This window comes from Mixophyes fleayi, chromosome 2, assembly GCF_038048845.1.
Source record: "Mixophyes fleayi isolate aMixFle1 chromosome 2, aMixFle1.hap1, whole genome shotgun sequence".
Taxonomy (NCBI): domain Eukaryota; kingdom Metazoa; phylum Chordata; class Amphibia; order Anura; family Limnodynastidae; genus Mixophyes; species Mixophyes fleayi.
This window is the reverse complement of record NC_134403.1, coordinates 22,163,362-22,182,988: the sequence shown is the minus strand read 5'-3', so window position 1 is coordinate 22,182,988 and position 19,627 is coordinate 22,163,362. Positions and strand designations below refer to the sequence as shown.

General features: G+C 41.7%; 1 protein-coding gene across 2 annotated transcripts in view; it reads left to right on the top strand.

Annotated features, from left to right (window-relative positions):
* The window catches only part of CCDC90B (coiled-coil domain containing 90B), a 43,369-nt gene extending 24,100 nt beyond the window's left edge, over nt 1-19,269 (top strand). The window contains exons 4-9 of one of the 2 annotated variants that reach the window (XM_075198639.1): nt 2,579-2,680; nt 7,278-7,319; nt 9,279-9,350; nt 10,002-10,055; nt 17,138-17,252; nt 18,734-19,269. In XM_075198639.1, the coding sequence (XP_075054740.1) occupies nt 2,579-2,680; nt 7,278-7,319; nt 9,279-9,350; nt 10,002-10,055; nt 17,138-17,252; nt 18,734-18,789 (441 nt within the window). In that variant the 3' untranslated portion in view covers nt 18,790-19,269. The other variant, XM_075198638.1, reaches the window with a different exon arrangement.
* The last annotated feature ends 358 nt before the right edge of the window (nt 19,270-19,627 follow it).

Sequence of the window (19,627 nt, the reverse complement as noted above, 5' to 3'; positions counted from 1 at the left end):
TACATACGAAACACGGTTTGTTGTTGCATTAAGATAGAGTTAACAGAGGTTTTCCACTTGATATCCATTCACCCAGACTTCAGGTGGCCCCTCATGTTTTGCTGGAAAGATCGTCTTGTACTACAGAATATTATAGTGTTTGACTTGCCCTTTCCCCCCTGTACGTTCATTCAAGTCATCAAGGCAGTCTGTGTCGCACCTACGGCAGCAGCAGAGTTCTAATTGCATCATTTATCTGGACAACATGCGCTTAGTACATACAGATATCGACACTTTAGTTCATCACAATGATTTAACAATCTCCCTTCTCACCAGTCTGGGTTTCACAGTAAGTGAGGCTGAACAGACTTTGTCCTTCTTTCAAACGGTTTTATAGATCCCCCCCCTCTTTACAAGAGATCAGTGTCTAGTTAGCTGGGGAGGGTTCTCTCAAGAGAAAGCTGTAAGGGACGCATGGACAGCCGTGGAATCAATCCTACATAAAAGAAACCAAGGGTGGAAAAATTGGCACTAAAGGACTTGGTTCCCAAACAGATTCAAGAGGATCCCCATTCAGTTGGACAGCAGTGTCCTATATTCACAGGATGGGTGAAGGGCTGGATTGGGCCAGTGAGCAAAACATTTTTCTAATCACAGTGTATGTACCTGGGGAACTCAATAAATTGTCAGATTCGTTAACTCGCCAGTGGATTTTCCTTGGCACGGTGGCGCTTAAAAAAACTATATTTCAAAAGATAGTACACCTCTTAGCGAGTCTAGATGTTCACCTTTTCATGATTCCTTCCAATGCGCTTCTTCTCTAAAATATGGACAAAGCAAGCTTGCACTATGGGCTCCATGGGTGGTTGGAGGGCATCCATATGCCTTCCCACGCCCCGCCCTGTTGTTGAAGCTCCTGCACAAAATCAGGATGGAGCTTGTAGACCAAATTCTTCTGGTATACCCAGTTTGGCCAGTCAGAGATTGGTTTCCTTTAATAGTGTGGAAAGGGGGCCCCAAACTTCCTCTGAGGTACTCTAAGGACTGTTTCAGGGCACTCTGGATAAGTTAGAAGAACTTGCCTACTGCAGGTGGGTACTGGATAGTGTTAGAATTGCCCACAAACACTTAACACTTCTTTGAGGCCCCATACTTGAGCCAGATATTGGGATATAATCTGAGATTTTGGCCTGTCTCAGACATACTACATTCTGTTCCTCCTTAGAATTCTTGGCTACTAATATGAGTAAAGGCCGGCATTGTGTCTGATTACTTCATAAGGTCGGTCCTAAACTTAATAGAGGATCAATAATATCTTCTGCTGAAAGAGGTCTCACTCTTGACACCCATTTTACCTAAATACAACAGTGGATATTAAGCCTTTCCTGCCTATGTTGACCTCTGTGGCTACAGGTCGTACCATTTATCGGTTCTCTCGTAAATTAGCTTCTCTGTTAACGTTGGCTTTATCGGCTACAGAAGCATTCCTTATTCAGGTTTCCAAAGGCTAATTTATACAGTCTCGAGGGGGATAACCGGTTATCGTGAAAGGGCATACTAAACCGGGTGAAAGTGAATCTGGCCCAGGATACTATCGAGCCTACCCTGTGTGTGGTGTCTTGTCTACCAGCCTTAATCTCGCAGCCCTTCTAAGAGTTCCAACTTCCAGTTGTCGGAAAAGCCTTCAAACCAGCGAGCTCCTCCACTATCAGATGGGTTGTTACGACTATGAAGGAGACTTGTGTTGATACTAACCAATTATAGGGGGCACTCAATGCAGAGGGCAGTTACTGACAAGTAGGTGGCTAAAGACATACTTTTATAAGCAATTATACATGCTGCTCAATGACGCTCAGCTCAGACATTGATAAAATCGTACAGGAGACCATCTAATTTATAGAAGATTAAAGTTTCTCAGCCAACCACGCTGGTAGTTTGTTCACCAACTGGTGCCAGGTGGCAATCCTCCAGGTGGAAAAAACACCATGGCTAAGGAGACAAAAAGAACACTTCATTTGGCCGTGCAGCTTGAGCCACTAGGGTGGAGATTTGTTGAATTTCTGCCAACTTCACCACGTTCTATTCTTCAGAGCGGTGGTAATCGCTTCATTGATTACGAGAACTCCGACAGAGAGAAGACCTACAAGAAAAAACGATGTCAGGAAAAAACAACAGCAATATTCAGAGACAATGGGGACCCCACAGGTAAACTGTTTAAACAGGGGTCCCGACATTGCCGCTTTAAATTTAAATGCATGAAGGTCGCATTGACGTCACACGCTACTGCCGGAGACCTGGCCAGTCGGAAGGAGGTCTTGTCAGCCTTCTGCTGCCATCGGGTGTGTGCAAAGTCATTTTTCATGTAAGTCTCTTAATATTGCTGTCGTTTTTTCCTGACATTGTTTTTTTCTTGTAGGTCTTGACTGTGTCGGAGTTCTCGCAATCTTCGACCCGTACCCAACCCCTTCAGAGCTCCAGCATTATGGTTTCCAGCGATTTCTTTTTCTTGTCCTTTTGTTACAGTTTTACTTTTCAACTTCATTGTTGTGTCTTTATGTCCCCTGTCCGTCCCTCTGATCTGCGTATCTGTTCTTTCCAGGAAATTACTCTTCAACAGATCATGGCCCATCTTGACTCCATTCGGAAAGATATGGTGATTCTGGAGAAAAGCGAGTTTGCCACCCTAAGGGCAGAAAACGAGGTATTCTAAAAATACGTCTCCTTGTTACAAATGTATTTGATATATAGGAATTAGTCATTCTGAAAGTTGTGAAAAGAATGACCATCTGTTTGGTTGTCGTTGGTTACAGTACCTCTTTTATTTAATTGTGCCATATGGCTGAAATTGAGGGTTATTTACATAAAAACACACCGATAATGCTCAAGGCTAAAAAAAGAAGTCACATGTAAAAAGTTCAAATGAACTAATCTTCAAAGTGAACTAAATCATTTAGTTCACAGCTCTGGCAAAGATTAGTTCACCAGGAACGAAAACAAGTGGGAGGAGTTAGAGATAAATCCGAGCAGCTGCAGCAGCCTCACTCACTGTCTTCACTCACACTTGCTCTTTTGTTTCTATTCAGCTCTCATTTAATACTCATGAGTCAGTACCTCTAAACTACCAAAGGTGGCGCTGCTGTGCTCAGACATTGTGTGAGACTCTGGAGCTGATCACTGAGCTATGAGTCATTCTCCTCACTCATGAGTTCACTAGTTTATCTAGTTCATTTTACTCAGTAACTCATACGAGTCTCCAAATCATTTCACTCTCCGAATCATTTCGATCATTTAGCTCATGAGTCACAGGAAACATTCTCTTCCCTGTCAGCTCCAGACACACTGCACTGCTGAGTGATGCATGCTATATACTGTAGTTCTGTTTACTGCACCATATATACAGGGGAGATGTATTAAACCTTCAAGAGAGATAAAGTGGAAACATTACCCATAGCAACTAATCATTTTCTGCCATTTTATAGACTCTGCTAGATAAATGACAGAAGCCGATTAGTCATAATTGCCAACATTATGTTGGTTACGTCTGGGAGTTCCTGGAGCGAGGTATGGGCGTAGGGGGCGAGACTTTGTGAATTGCGCCAATTTGGCCCCGCCCCCAGTGACGTGATGCCTATTTTGGGTCTTTTTACAGCTGTAAAACTTCTCCCCTAAGGTTTGATACATCTCCCCTATATCCTGATTGCACTAATCTCAATTTTAAATGCAAAAAAAGTGACACTTTATAATACTCTGAATTTGGGTCTTTTTCATTTGCATATTATGGAAATAAAAAATAATAATGAAAATGTAATTAACTTTGCAGAGCTCAACATGTCACTACTAGTTTTTGTATAAGTGATTGCCCTTTTTAAAATATTAAAAATGATCTGACATATTAAACTTATCTGATAATTTTAACAGGACTATAACCTGTATGTGTATGTATGTGTAATAGACTAATTCTATGTCTCCAATCACTTCTCTCAGCAGTGTTCCAGAGCCAGTGATCTAACTGAACTAACTGAGCTAAATGAACTACTGAGTTAAAGGAGTGAAATTAACTAATCTTTTGAACTAATCTTTTGTGTGAACTAGATCAGAATGAACTAATCTTCAAAATGAACTAGATTTCCCATCACTAATGTAATGTGTATTTATTGCAAATCATTAAAATACTGTATATCATTATAAAACAAATAAATAAAAAGAGCACTGGACAACAAAATTCTAAATAAAAATATTAATAGTAAAAAATCTGTAGGATTTGGCAAATAGAACATACAAACATCGCTCCCAGCTTAAGATACAAGTTACATTTATATTCTTATTAAAGCCGCTCACGATATATGCAAAATAACCTCAATATGAATTGGTATAAACATGAGGATTAAAACTGCATAATGTGTGGAAATGCAACAAATAAATCATCCACGGTAATGTATATCACTCTGAATCCATAATAGCGATATAATAAATCATGCACATATAGTTTGCCTGATGTTAGTAAATGCTGAAAAGAAAATACCAACAGAAAAAAAAAGAAAATCAAATTGTTTACTTTGATATCTCACAGAATCCTTAATGGTACAAGCGGGTTACTGCATGTTCCTAATATACAGAGGGGGGCGAGTGGCCAGTTCCTCACTCTCCGTTGTATGTTCTCCGGATATATTATAACTTATAAAAGTGCTTAGGAATAACTTTAGCTGTAAATGCCCCCTTGGATCTAAATGCCCCCTGTAAATGCCCCCTTGGATCTCACCCCTCACACCACCACCTCTACATTCTTACCTTACCTCTAGCTATTTTAAAGTTCTTTTATACCGCACATGCCCCACTGTTTCCCATGCATCTCTCCTCCCCTGTATTTAGTTCCCACCCATTCTGCCCCCCCAAAATTTTTTTCATAGAACTCAAAAACAGAATTTACTTTTAAACAAATGTAATAATATACAAAAATAATATATTCGGGGACAGTTCACATGGGCATACTTTTCTTGTGTGAAATCCATTTGATGTTGGTGTGGATCATAACTCAGAAAGTATAGGCATCATTGTTCCCCGTGTGACAAAGCGTTTTGAAGCACTAAAAACATTTTGTTGCTGATTAAAGGCAGAGAAACGCAGGGATACTGGTTTAATTCAGGACTTTCACAGTGTTGTAAAATATTCATGACCATCTGGCTACAAGTAGATTTTTGCTTTATTTCTGTACTATGTGCAGTTTTTGTGGATGACACATGTCCCTGTCACATTCGGCCCTGTCCTCACTAACACATCACTCAACTCCTGATATACTCTGTGCTGCTGGGGGACCCTGCTCCTTCCACTATATAACTCTCAGTCTGTGGATTCCTGCTGCCTCCATTCCTCTCCTCACATCATATCACTGCCCCTGTCACATGCAGCCCAGTCCTCACTGGCACATCACTCATCTCCTGATATACTCTGTGCTGCTGGGGGACCCTGCTCCTTCCACTGTATAACTCTTAGTCTGTGTCTTCCTGCTGCTTCCATTCCCCTCCTCAAATCATGACACTGCCCCTGTCACATGCAGTCTGGTCACCTCTTCAATCCAAGACCACTTCAAAACAGGGCCGTAGGGATGAGCAGGAGATGAAGAATAATATAAATGCTCTGACCATGGACAAACGTACTTTAAAAATAAGAGGCTCTTGTTGGTTGCTGTGGGTTACAGTAACTTTCCGGTGTCCATTGTTTATAAATGTACCATATTAACTGCAGATTTTATATGAAACATTTATTTTTAATCTCTGCAGCTTCAACGATAATAATTTTCTTGCTTAAACTAATATTTAATATTATGGAAATATCATGCAAATCCATCAAACATTTCCCTACATTCCAGGATTATTCCTAGCACCAGACAGCAGATAATTATATTCCATTGTCTTCTCATTATTAGAAAGGAGATATCTGAAATGTAGATGGTAAAGGTGCTTTTAATAAGTAGCAAAATAGTTAAGTTTGACAAATTAATGAGCTATTGCTCCTTCACAAAGCCGTTCAATGTACATTTACCTTCCTTCCCCCCAGGGTGCAGATTCCGAGGGTAAATATTCAAAACATTTAGCCTCTAAGCAATGTACGTGTATTCTCTCATTTTCATTCCTACAATTTACGAGCACATGACATTATCACTTTTATCTTCACTAAATTACTTCTTCCCAGTGGTTCCCAAACGTTTGCCGTTCGCGGCATAATTTTTTCAAGGCACCCCTCCAAAATAATTACCGAGCAGTCCCGTTTTATAAGTAGTTGGGTCAAAAAAACATAATCAGTATTTAGGTCAGGACAGAAATACTTATTTAGTTGTATGCAAAAATAATACACATAAATCCAAGGGAACGGAATATTTTTATATATTCTTTTCAGATATATTTCTGTCAAAGAATAATTTACAGCTAACTCACACTGTGCCCCCTTCATCCACACACTGTGCCCTCCTTCATCTCCACACGCTCTGGGCCCTCCTTCATCTCCACACGCTCTGGGCCCTCCTTCAGCTCCACACGCTCTGGGCCCTCCTTCAGCTCCACACGCTCTGGGCCCTCCTTCAGCTCCACACGCTCTGGGCCCTCCTTCAGCTCCACACGCTCTGGGCCCTCCTTCATTTCCACACGCTCTGCGCCCTCCTTCATTTCCACACGCTCTGCGCCCTCCTTCATTTCCACACGCTCTGCGCCCTCCTTCATTTCCACACGCTCTGCGCCCTCCTTCATTTCCACACGCTCCGCGCCCTCCTTCATTTCCACACGCTCCGCGCCCTCCTTCATTTCCACACGCTCCGCGCCCTCCTTCATTTCCACACGCTCCGCGCCCTCCTTCATCTCCACACGCTCCGCGCCCTCCTTCATTTCCACACGCTCTGCGCCCTCCTTCATCTCCACACGCTCTGCGCCCTCCTTCATCTCCACACGCTCTGCCCCCTCCTGCATCCTCCTCTCACTCTGCCCCCTCTGCATACTGGGGGACAGGAAGAGGGGGAAAAAAAACAAACAAACAAAAAACTTACCAATCCAGCGGCACCCCTGGGTGCCACAGTTCACACTTTGAGAACCGCGGGTCTATGCTGTCTCTCTATAAAACTTCCCACTGGTACATGTAAGATGTAACACTATAAACTTGACAATGGGTTTTGCCGTTCAGATACAGTCTAACAATGTATCGTTTGCCAGACAGTGGATACTTTTTTTTTTTTTAAGTAGATCGTTAATGTTGTCTTTAATTACAGATTGGATCAGCTTAGATCTCACAGTCTTCCTTTGCTTTCCTCTTAGAAAATGAAGATTGAACTAGATCACGTTAAGCAGCAACTCTTGGTGAGTGATCGGTCCCGTCGTGCAGAAAGTGTCTCACCAGGCTTTATGTGGCATCGATCGGGCGGCTTTCTCCTCCAGCTTACGCTTATAATCAGAGATCATTACTGTAGGAGAAATAACGTCACTTTGTAACTTCTGACACCTCTCTATTCAGGGGTGTTCTGCCTAAGGGAAGAAGGAGCTTTCATACTTGCCCAATTCCTCTACCCCTCTATTAACTTAAAAATAATAACGTACACATTCCGAGCAGTGACAATGCATCTACAGTTTATATCGATCGCACTGGGAGAAGCAACAAGGAAACAAATTGTCCATTATTCCTGCTTTGTATACTGGGCATACAGATTATCTAGCAATGACCATAAAGATATATGGACTGTTGAACGCAGCTCTCAGCTACAAGGTGATCTGTAAAATCATTACCATTTATCACAACGGGGCTGCGTTCTTGTACTATTGTGTAATATGGGAGTTGTTACATTGTGGATCATCTGCTTACAAAGACACCGCAGGAACAAATGATATGGAAGTAATCTGAGGTACACAAAAAGCCTGCGCCCAAAATTACACCAGAGAAATCTTCATGGTATCAAATATTCGGCTACATATCAGTCATGTTCTGCAAGACCTGGTTGAGCAATAGTTACATTCAGTAACAATGTTACTGATACACAATTCTGTAGTTTTACAGAGTTTTATCTGATGTTTGAAAACCATTCACGATAGTTTTTCCCATTACTCAGAAATTAAATATTAAGCAGCATAGTAAAATAATGTCCAAGGACTCTCTTCCAAAATCTTTCAGCCGACAGTGTCACGCATGTTACTAGACGAGCCTTATCACTAAGTTGTCATCTTGTAATGTAAGCACTTCACTTTGATACTATTAACCGATAAAGCCCAGACAACTAGTAGCCAGTGAGAATTGTATTCAGTATACAACATAATTTGAGTACTGTGCAGTTGGCCATTACTGAAAAACAGGGACATCTCCAATGACCAGACATTCTAGGGACTGTCTCTAAAACGTAGGACTGACTCTAGAAATTATGGACTGTGACAACCATTGAGTGCCATATAATACAACATTTTACACAGAGTCAGTAAATCCACTATTTTACATGCTTTGCCGAAATGCACAGTGGGGATTGATGGATTCATACACAGGGGCGGGGCCAGTGAGGTCACAGCGACTCAAATGACTGAATTCTCAGCTTTTTGCCCCATATTAGTACCCATCAGGACACTGTATTAAAGTTGTGGGACAAGCTTTTGTAGCTGCCTGTATTGGAGTGTGGGGAGGTAACGATTTACTAATTAACAGCTGCAGGGAAATTATTGCAAGGTATCGCTGAACAGTGTATTTTTGCTTCATGGCTTATATCTGAAAGTTTCAGTTTTGGGGTTTACCGGTCCTCTAAGGGGGAATTTTAGTGCATAATGAAGTTTACCATGTACTCCACAGTGGGGGCAGCCATTAGTAGTCTGAGCATACATAAGAATGCAGCTTATTCACTAGAGGCCCAGTTGTAGTCACGTACTTACTCCTCACTGCCTCTAGTTCTCAGTGGTCTGATAACCTGCGATCTTACACATGTAACAAAGTGGCAGCCTTCATTGTGTATATGTGACACACTCTGTATTATTATCATCATCATCACCATTTATTTATATGGCGCCACTAATTCCGCAGCGCTGTACAGAGTAACTACCAAAGCGGTGATGTCACAACTGCCGAAATTCCACGTAATAATTGAACTGATGAAGATTTTTTTTGGGATTTGGCTTTAAACCTACGGTCTGGTATTAAGTACAGTTATATAGGTTTTTATTTTAACTACCAATTATTAATGTTTTGTTTTTGCAATGCATTTGTTAAACCTTGGAATTTTCAAGCCCCGTCTTTGGTTTGGCTATATCTGTGATGTGCTTCATGAGTGTTCTCTTCATCTTCTACAGAACGAAACTAATCGGATCCGCGCAGATACCAAACTGGATATAAACCTTGAAAGAAGCCGTCTCACCGATATGGTAAGAAGCTCTTGAGCTAAACGATGCTCAAGTGAGAGGACATCACATGTCTCTGCTACCACCTGGTGGTTATTCAGTGCAAGCATGGAGCAAGTGCCTAACTTCTAAAACAAATATTACCACTGTGCACTGTTTTACATACAAATAAGTACCCTCCGAATCTAGCTTTGGTTGTGGGTGTTTGACAACATAGGTAATGTAACTTAAAAACTAAGTAATGTAATTGGCATTTTTCAAGTTATTTTACTAATGGAAACTAGAAGGAAAATCTCATAATCACCAGAGTTTGGATAATATGAGGTGCAGTGCTTATATGTTGGATCTTTGTACTATACTATTACCTTATTCTGCAAAGCACGCAGCAATAAACAAGTGTTATAGATGGAAAGCATTAACCTTAGGTCTGTGACTATGAACAGGTCGGGTAATTTCTCCTAAACAAAAAGACAGTTGTCAGCGCTTATCCTTTACACTGCATATCTGTATGCATCTAGCAAAAGGAAAACATGATGTATTGGTTCATATTTTGATCTAAACATTTAAGCCTGCATCCCAGCATCAAGGGCACCTCATTATATGCAGGTCCTACACTGACATATATGCTTTAAACACTACCGGTAATCTCTCCTACTGACCACTTTTATGTTGTAGTTCACAGACCAAGAAAAGAAACTGATGGAATCCAGCACAGAATTCCATAAAAAGGTGACGTATAATAAGCTGCTCCTAATATAATAGAGATTTGCCGTTATTGCTGCAGATAGTCTTAGTGAGACGATGTTCTCACGGCTGGTCATACATCTGTCTGTGGAACGTTCCCTTGTTCTGTCTTCAGGAGTTGAACGCAGGGTGAGCAGAACCTCTAAATAGTGATCTATTGACCACTATGAGAAACTTTTCATCTATATTCACTGCACGGAGCAAAAATAAACCGGTCTGTGTACAGATTCCGTCCAGTGTGCAGCGAGTATAGACAACGTTTCTAATGCTGGTCAGCAGATCCCTGTTTTGTGGTCCGCTTACACTGCATTCAGTCCCAGTGAACACATATAGAGCAGCACACCAGGTATCAAGCGGCCTGTGATACAAGCCTGAAAACTGTGCTGTTATTAACGTCAGACTTTATTCTCTATCTATAATAACACTGTTCACTTTAAAACCTAAAAATGTGGATTTGGGGGATTAACTTTTTTTATTCTGCACAAGTACATTTTATTTTGCTTTTTTCGCGGCATTTAAGGATATCATAAAGGAATAAAGGTTTTATTTTAAGTGCAATATTAAGAGAAACATTGAAAAACAATTAACTGTTCAATGATTCTTCTCCTCGTTACTTTCATGCCATTAGTGTAACCTCAGATATTCACGGCAACATGTAATCCGCTAGTTCTCCTGAGTATAGGGATCCTAACATATGTACTTCATACAAATTCTAGCACCGTTCTAATGTGCAGGGACTAAGGTTATACCGCCACTGCGTGCAGATACAACGTATCCTATGGGTGTAAGGAAAGTGGGGATATAGCTGGGGGTACAAGGACAAATGTTAAAGGACAAGTGCAAAGTGCGACTTTCATCCTGTGTGACATAACACATTTTTGTGTGCTTGAGTGTCCACCCAGTCACACCCCCACCCGATCCGTGTTATTGGTGGGGGAAAGTGGAAGCATGGACCAATAGCTTCTTAGGATGAGTAAAATGCCATGGGGAGGGTCTGCACGGTCACATTCATCCTAGGCTACATGCAGTAAGGAAGGGGGAGGGTCTGCACGGTCACATTTATCCTAGGATACATGCAGTAAGGAAGGGGGAGGGTCCGCACGGTCACATTCATCCTAGGCTACATGCAGTAAGGAAGGGGGAGGGTCTGCACGGTCACATTTATCCTAGGCTACATGCAGTAAGGAAGGGGGAGGGTCCGCACGGTCACATTTATCCTAGGATACATGCAGTAAGGAAGGGGGAGGGTCCGCACGGTCACATTCATCCTAGGCTACATGCAGTAAGGAAGGGGGAGGGTCTGCACGGTCACATTTATCCTAGGCTACATGCAGTAAGGAAGGGGGAGGGTCTGCACGGTCACATTTATCCTAGGCTACATGCAGTAAGGAAGGGGGAGGGTACGCACGGTCACATTTATCCTAGGCTACATGCAGTAAGGAAGGGGGAGGGTACGCACGGTCACATTTATCCTAGGCTACATACAGTAAGGAAGGGGGAGGGTACGCACGGTCACATTTATCCTAGGCTACTTGCAGTAAGGAAGGGGGAGGGTCTGCACGGTCACATTTATCCTAGGATACATGCAGTAAGGAAGGGGGAGGGTCCGCACGGTCACATTCATCCTAGGCTACATGCAGTAAGGAAGGGGGAGGGTCCGCACGGTCACATTTATCCTAGGCTACATGCAGTAAGGAAGGGGGAGGGTACGCACGGTCACATTTATCCTAGGCTACATACAGTAAGGAAGGGGGAGGGTCTGCACGGTCACATTTATCCTAGGATACATGCAGTAAGGAAGGGGGAGGGTCTGCACGGTCACATTTATCCTAGGCTACATGCAGTAAGGAAGGGGGAGGGTCCGCACGGTCACATTCATCCTAGGCTACATGCAGTAAGGAAGGGGGAGGGTCTGCACGGTCACATTTATCCTAGGCTACATGCAGTAAGGAAGGGGGAGGGTCCGCACGGTCACATTTATCCTAGGCTACATGCAGTAAGGAAGGGGGAGGGTCTGCACGGTCACATTTATCCTAGGATACATGCAGTAAGGAAGGGGGAGGGTCTGCACGGTCACATTTATCCTAGGCTACATGCAGTAAGGAAGGGGGAGGGTCCGCACGGTTACATTCATCCTAGGCTACATGCAGTAAGGAAGGGGGAGGGTCTGCACGGTCACAGCTATTCTAGTGGTATATAAATGTAACCGCTGCTGAACTTGTCTCTTATTTCCGAGAATGACATTGGTATTAGGGGGGTTCTGCCAACAAAGGGGAACGAGGGGGGTAATATAAAAATAACAAAAAGTTATGATGACTCATTTTTTATGTAGGTTTAAAACATTTTCCAAAAATATTCTGTTGAATTTAACATGACAAATGGAAAACAATGTTTATTTACGGTAATAACCATGCTGCTAACACATTACCTGGAAAACAAATGGGCAGCACAGTGTCAGGCAGCAGCTGCAAAGGCCAAGAAAATCCAGCGATACATTAAAAGCGGGAGAAACGCACCTGATACAAACGTTGTATTACCTTAATCATCATCACCATTTATTTATATAGTGCCACTGATGCCGCAGCGCTAAATCACATCAGTCCCTGCCCCATTGGAGCTTACAGTCTAAATTCCTTAACATACACAGAGAGAGAGAGAGAGAGAGAGAGAGAGACTAGGGTCAATTTGATAGCAGCCAATTAACCTACCAGTATGTTTTTGAAGTGTGGGAGGAAACTGGAGCACCCGGAGGAAACCCACACAAACACAGGGAGAACATACAAACTCCACACAGATAAGGCCATGGATGGGAATTAAGCTCATGACCCCAGCGCTGTGAGGCAGAAGTGCTAACCACTTCGCCACCGTGCTGCCCTACCATTGACTAAGTCACTATTAAGACTATGGGGTATAGTTTTGGGCACCCCACTATAAGGACATAATAGAACACGAACAGGCTCAGAGGCCGGCAACCTCATTAATAAAGGGAATAGACTATATATTCAAGGTTTGTGTAGTCAATCTCATACCAAGGACCATACAGAAGACAAGGGGTCATCAGTTGTGAACAGAAGAAAGAAGGTTTCACCAACAGCATAGGAAAGGGTTCTTTACAGTAAGGGTGGTAAAGGTCTAGTATTCCTCACAACACAAGGTGTTGATGCTAAATTCAACATCTTATCCCCCCCTTGGGGCAGGAACTGATGTGAGTGAGTTCTCTGTACAGCGCTACGGAATCAGTGGCGCTATATAAATAAATGGTGATGATTATGATAGTCTTCCAGAGAGGGATTAGTTTTGGGCAATGCCACCAAATGTGAAATAGAGTACCAATGTGACCACAGAGACACTGACACAGAGGTGAAGAGTTGGGAAATGTAGCATGGAGTCAGCGCGGAACTAGATACCAGAAAGATTTTCCAAGCGTTCTCGCTAATTTCGAGACAAATTGAGGTTGTAGATAAGTTCAGTTGTATTTTATCCCACTCCTCGGGGTCGAGCGAGAGCGATTCCCCCATGCCCACCTCACATTTTTGTTTGTGAGGGTTTTTAGGTTATCGTTTGTGTTATCAATATAAGGTAATAAATGGTGGAGATGAGTCCTCTAGATGTGGATTTCTGAGTACAGAATGGTACCAACAGTGAGGAGAGCTGAATGTCAAGACAGGCATCCGTCATAGAAATGGCGGAGTTGAAGATATTGATAGAAAGAACAAGAGAGGATATGAAGTCTCATCTGGAGGTCGATAAGCGATGGGAAGAGTTGGGTAGGGGTCAGGTCAATAAGAAATTTGATGTAATCTCGAGTCCACTCTCAAATTGAGAACAGGACAAGGTCATGGGAAAAGGAAGGATTATTCCAGAGTGGAGCCATTCGTTAGGAGCTAGATGATAATAATTAACAGTATGAGTCCAGATAGCTAACAAAAACACAAGTGGGGGAGGGAGGTGAGATGGGGGGGTCTATGTTGTGGTTTGAGACAAAGAAGGGACGAAGGTGAAAAGGTCTCTGAGATGGCGACCTCAATGTCAACCCAAACCCTAGACCCAGTAGATGAATGAAGGATACTTAGGGCGAGGTCAGTGGCACAGTAATATTTAATGAAGTGGGGAACATCAAGGCCGCCCGCTTGGATAGGTTCATGGAGAATACTCGTGCGGATTCTGGGTTTTCCAAATAAATTTGGGGACCAGTTGTTAAAGTAGCCATAAACACTTTCAAAATACTTCAAGGGGGAGAGTCTAAAAAAGGTATAAAAGACGTGGTAGAATGTGCTCTGTTTATCAGCCTTCTTCGGATATTTTATTTGATTTAGCAAAAATAAATGTTTAATTCTGCTGTTTACTCGGTATATTTAAGCTTGTACATAATAATACTAATGATAGATGGATTTCTGCATAAAAAAATATTACATTGGAATAATAATAGACCTATTTCTAAAAATATTGTGATATGTTGAAATCCGAGAGCTGAATTGATACCAGTGTAAATATAAATAAATGAACGGACCTGCAGGTACAGGCTAGCGTTGCTCTAGAACTCCCAGCATGCACTGCTGACTGTGGCTAGTTCCACACGGGCAGTTTTAAATCGTGCAATGAAATGTCATGAGATTATTCTCTTTAGAAAACAACATGCAATTTTATGGGATTAATCCCCTGTGATCTCAATTTCAAATAAGCATTTCCTTCCCCGAATGGCCTAACAACTCTCAGGATTGGCAATTTTTCTATTCCATTAAACTCTAAGGAGGAGATTAACCTCCTGAAGCTCAGGCCAGTTTAAATTGCAACACCGAGCGAATGAAGGAAGATTATCGCACATGACCACGATTAAAAATCATTTGCTTGTTGGATACAATTATTTGGTAAGCAAGAGGTCGTCTGTGTAGCTTAGTCCTGACAACATCGTCCATAGACGTCCATGTAACAGTATTTCTGATTGCTCATAGGTTATTGTATTTAGTTTAATAAGCTGAAACCATATTTATTCCATGGGTGCACTCGCTGAGTAATCCTTAAAAGTTGACATTAAGGCGACAATCATGCAGAGACTTTTTAAGGAAACTACACACAAAGGGCCTGATTCGGAGTGAGACGTACGTCCATTTGTATAGCGTAGGCTTATATTATTTTCCCGCTGCTCATACAAAGTGAATGTACACAACTGCGGCTTTTTGCCACTTGCGACTCCCTACGCCTGAGAAGACGTGACGGGGGAGGGAGCGGGCGTTATAACGTAGAGTCAGGGCGTGTTCAAGCAGTTCCATACGGATTCAGACAGGGACGTAGCTGGTGATGTGGCTGAAAAAACAGTTTTTGTGCGTGTGGTCAGGGGTTGGTGTAAGTATTAGAGATGCTCAGGCTTGGTTCCCCGAGAACCGAACTTAGCAGATCCGCGTACCAAGCCGAGCCAGCTCAGTACTTTTGCGTGCCCTCGGAATTGGAACCGAGGCAAAACGTTGTTACGTTATCTGATCTCGCAAGCTTGGGATTCTATAAGTACCACCCTCCACGGCAATCCAGCGCCATTTCACAGAAGGACACATAAGGGGTAGCGCAGTTCTTGGCAGTCTCTAGTGCAGTTGGGCAGTGTTCTTCAAAGTCTCCAATGACATTCAGGAGAGCTCCATTGCTAATTGTGATTACTGAAATACATATAATAGGTCTGGCAGGCTTGGTCTTCTAAATCTGCAGTATTTGTTTGAAAGTGTATGAAAATAATATTGTGACCAGTGAGGTGGTCAAAATTGACTACAAATGACTTGAAATTAGTGTTATTGGGGTTAATAATAATGTAGGGGGGGGGGGAGCAAAAATATGTGATTTTAGCAAAAGATAAAACTAAAAAAATTAGGGATTTTAGAAAAAAATCGGGATCCAAAACACAAAGTTAATTCAGATCCAAAACCAACACCAGAAAATGGGGGTCAGTGAACATCTCTAGTAAGTATATGTATGATGATGCAATGCAATGTTCAGTTTTATTGCATGTAATCATTTAATATCATTCTTGGGAGGGGGGGGGGGGGGATTTATGGGTGTGAGATCTATTATCCAGAATGCTTAGAAGGGTTTTTTTCCATAACTAGGATCACCATGCCTTAAATATACTGAAATTACATTGAATTCAGTGTTTTTCTGCATACTGCCCCTATCATTCCCTTCCTCATTGATTTATTTAGCAGTGCTCGTCACAGTGACTGCAGGAGGAAGCACCCAGTGATTATATCTGTGCATATTACATTTCCCCTGTGCAGCACCGAATTTCTGGGCATGTGACACTTTGATCATGAAAGGAACTTGAGTGGACATCCTGTTCAGAAACGCTGAAAATTATTCTTTCCAGTAAAAGCAGTAAAAGTGTAAAAAGCGGCTAGGACAGGTGTCGCCGGTTATTTTCAAAAAGTACCTTGATATTTTTCTAAACACAAATATATACAATATTATGACCACACAAATTACTATATGGTCTTTTTTTTTATTTACAGAAGCATGTAATACTATAGTACTGGGCAGTAATGTGGAAGTCATTATTAGTGACTTCATCTCTCTATCGTCCTCACCATTAAATTAGTCTTGTGCCTGTTTGTAACATTGATGATTACAGTATATGTAACGCTGCGTTCATTTATAATGTACGGGAGTTTCTTTGTACTATTAATCATAAGCCTGGTTCCTTTTTAGAATTCTGTTGATCTGATATAGATTTGATGCACTATGTATGATCTTTATTCATAGCTCCTCGTACTCTCTCAGTAACAGGATGAAATATTTCACATTCATGCTGAGTCTCTTTGATCCGTTACAGATGAGATAAGAACCAGACTGCTTAGAATATCTCATTTTCCATCCTAAACTGACAGCATGTTTGTACTTAGGTTGTCTCCCAATATATTTGAATATTTGACAACCGCTTAGGCAAACATTAGCACTCCAACTGTTGCAAAACTAGCACCCAGCATGCTGACATTTGTAGTTACACAATAGCGGGTGAGCCGCAAAAAACCTGATTTTAAAGTGAAAAGCATAAATTGTATCTCGCTTTTTTTGGCCAATTATTACAGAATGCAACGACTGACGGCGTCATCACAGAAATCCACAAAAAGATTGATATAGACATCGCCTCTCTGAAAACACTCATGGAGTCCCATAAACTTGACACTATTCGCTATTTGGCAGGTGAGCTTTATTTCTTCTGGGAGAAAGCATTTCGTTCTGGAAGTCTCTGGTGGGTCAGTCAGGACCAGTAATGCAGAATTATAAATCTTAACACATTTTCTGCTGCCACACCAATGTTCATTTTCATGGAGGACTTTTAATTTCAGTACTGTTGACACCTCTTGTGCAAAGAGCACTGATTGGCTGGCTGCAGGAGCCAATAATCTGTGCTGATCACCCAGGAGTGTCGGAAGCTCTGAAATTCACAATAATTCTGCCTCCTCTGGCCAGGGAATGAAGACCGATGAGGAACCGGAGAACAGCCGAGGTCTCAGACTTTGGACCCTGCTATTGGGCTACTTGGGGAGCAGGGAGAGCTTACAAATAGAAATGGGAGAAGTTCTTCTTTAAAAGAGTTTCCTACCTTCAGATGACTTTAATTGCCTTCATGCAACTTTTACTAAATATCATGAGGCAGATTTGTCCATTTGTATTGCCTGAAGATATGACATACTCTGCGTTGGATACAATTGTACCTAGATGGCTCTGTATTTTATACCAGGGCTGCAGAAATAAACAGCCTGATGATATAAGTACAGGGTTAAAAAAAACAAATAATCATTCATGTACTAGATAATAAATGTAAAGTTATCTGAAGGTGGACAGCCCCTTTAACAGAGTACTGCTAAATCACCAATCACTGTCCTACGTGTCTCCCTTTAACAGAGTTAATGGCTCCAGTCAATTTTAGCAGAGAGACTTTTTTTAATATGACCACAAAACTGAATTCTTCAGCACAGTCAAGCAGGAACATAAATACTGTAATGACACTCTGGCCAGTAGGGGGCACTGTTCTATTGCAGTCTATGGATAATGGTAAATTTCACTTAAACCAAGCGATCGGTATGGCCGCTTCCACTCACGTTAACTCCTTCATTGCGGATTTAACTCTTTACATTAATACTCAAGTAAAGTGTGTATTTGTCAATGCCTAGTTATTATTACAATACGTCCCACAGACCCATAGTGGGTAACAACTTGTATTTTAGGGTCAGTGATCCCTTGATGTCAGTTTTGGCACCTTTCAATGTACTGTGCCCAGCAGAGGCAGATATCGTGTGGGCTGGACCAATTATTATTATTATTGTTGTTTATATTATTATTATTGTTGTTTATATAGCACAATCATATTACACAGGATATGTAATCATTCATCAGTCCCTGCCTCATTGGAGCATCCAATCTAAATGGAATCGTACTCACGGTTCCAGCTCTGCGAGGCAGCAATGCTAACCACCGTGCCATCAATATTCAGGAAAATGCAGCCTTGCCCTTCACTAGGAAGTATTGAGGCATGAGGCACCATGTGCCTCCTTGATGTCGCTAGTTCCTAGTGAGTTGACAGATTGCATATTGGTCCAGCCTACAGACTGATGGATCCGCTGTGTGTACACTTGGATTGTCTGTACTATATGTGGTGTTTATACCGATCTCTCTTACAGCATCTGTCTTCACCTGCCTGGCTATAGCCTTGGGATTTTATCGACTCTGGAAGTAGAACATAAGACATTGTAGCTCCTATAATCTGAATGTCTCCTCTGCATGACGGACAGAATTATATTGCGTCATTCTCTGGCAGCTGGCGGGACGGCGGCACAATGCGCTCCGGCTTCTCATTATTGTACTCCGTGCCGCTTCTCCGTTTTCCTCACAGTGACATTGTCTCGGAGCTAAGCAACAAACTGAATGTCCATAATCCCTTCACTGAAAGTGCCTTTATATGTGTTGTGTAAGTGAGATCTGCTGTTTTATATTGTTCTATTAAATATATATATATATACTGCTTCAGCGTAAGTGATCAATGTTGTGTCTTCTACATCAAATGGATGAAAAGACAAAGTAGGATTCTACAGAAGTGGCGGCGTCTGAAAATACAAAACATTGTCTTTGATGGAACGACTGTAGAATCTTGTACAATATTCTATTAAAAAGTCTTAGGATGTTTTAAAATAAAAATCCTTTATTAAGTTCTTAAAAATATTTTTCTTTCCTACTTCTTAACAAAATAGATTTTTCTTTTCACAGTAGTTGTCCATTCTTTTCAAACAGGGTTAAATATCCTACTTTTTTCCTGATATGGAGAGCAAATTCAGAAAAGAAAAAAAAAAAGTAAATAACTAATATTTGGCCTGATTCGTTAAGGAAAGTAAAGCAAAAAAAAACAAAAGAGTAACTTTGCACCTGGGCAAAACCATGTTGCATTGGAGGGGGTGGTAAATTGAAAATGTGGGGTCAGATTTATAGTTGGGGTGGGGCATGTCCTGGGTCAACTTTAAATTTCAGTGTATAAATAAAGCTATCAAGTATTTGTGTGCTACATGAAAATAAGACAGTAT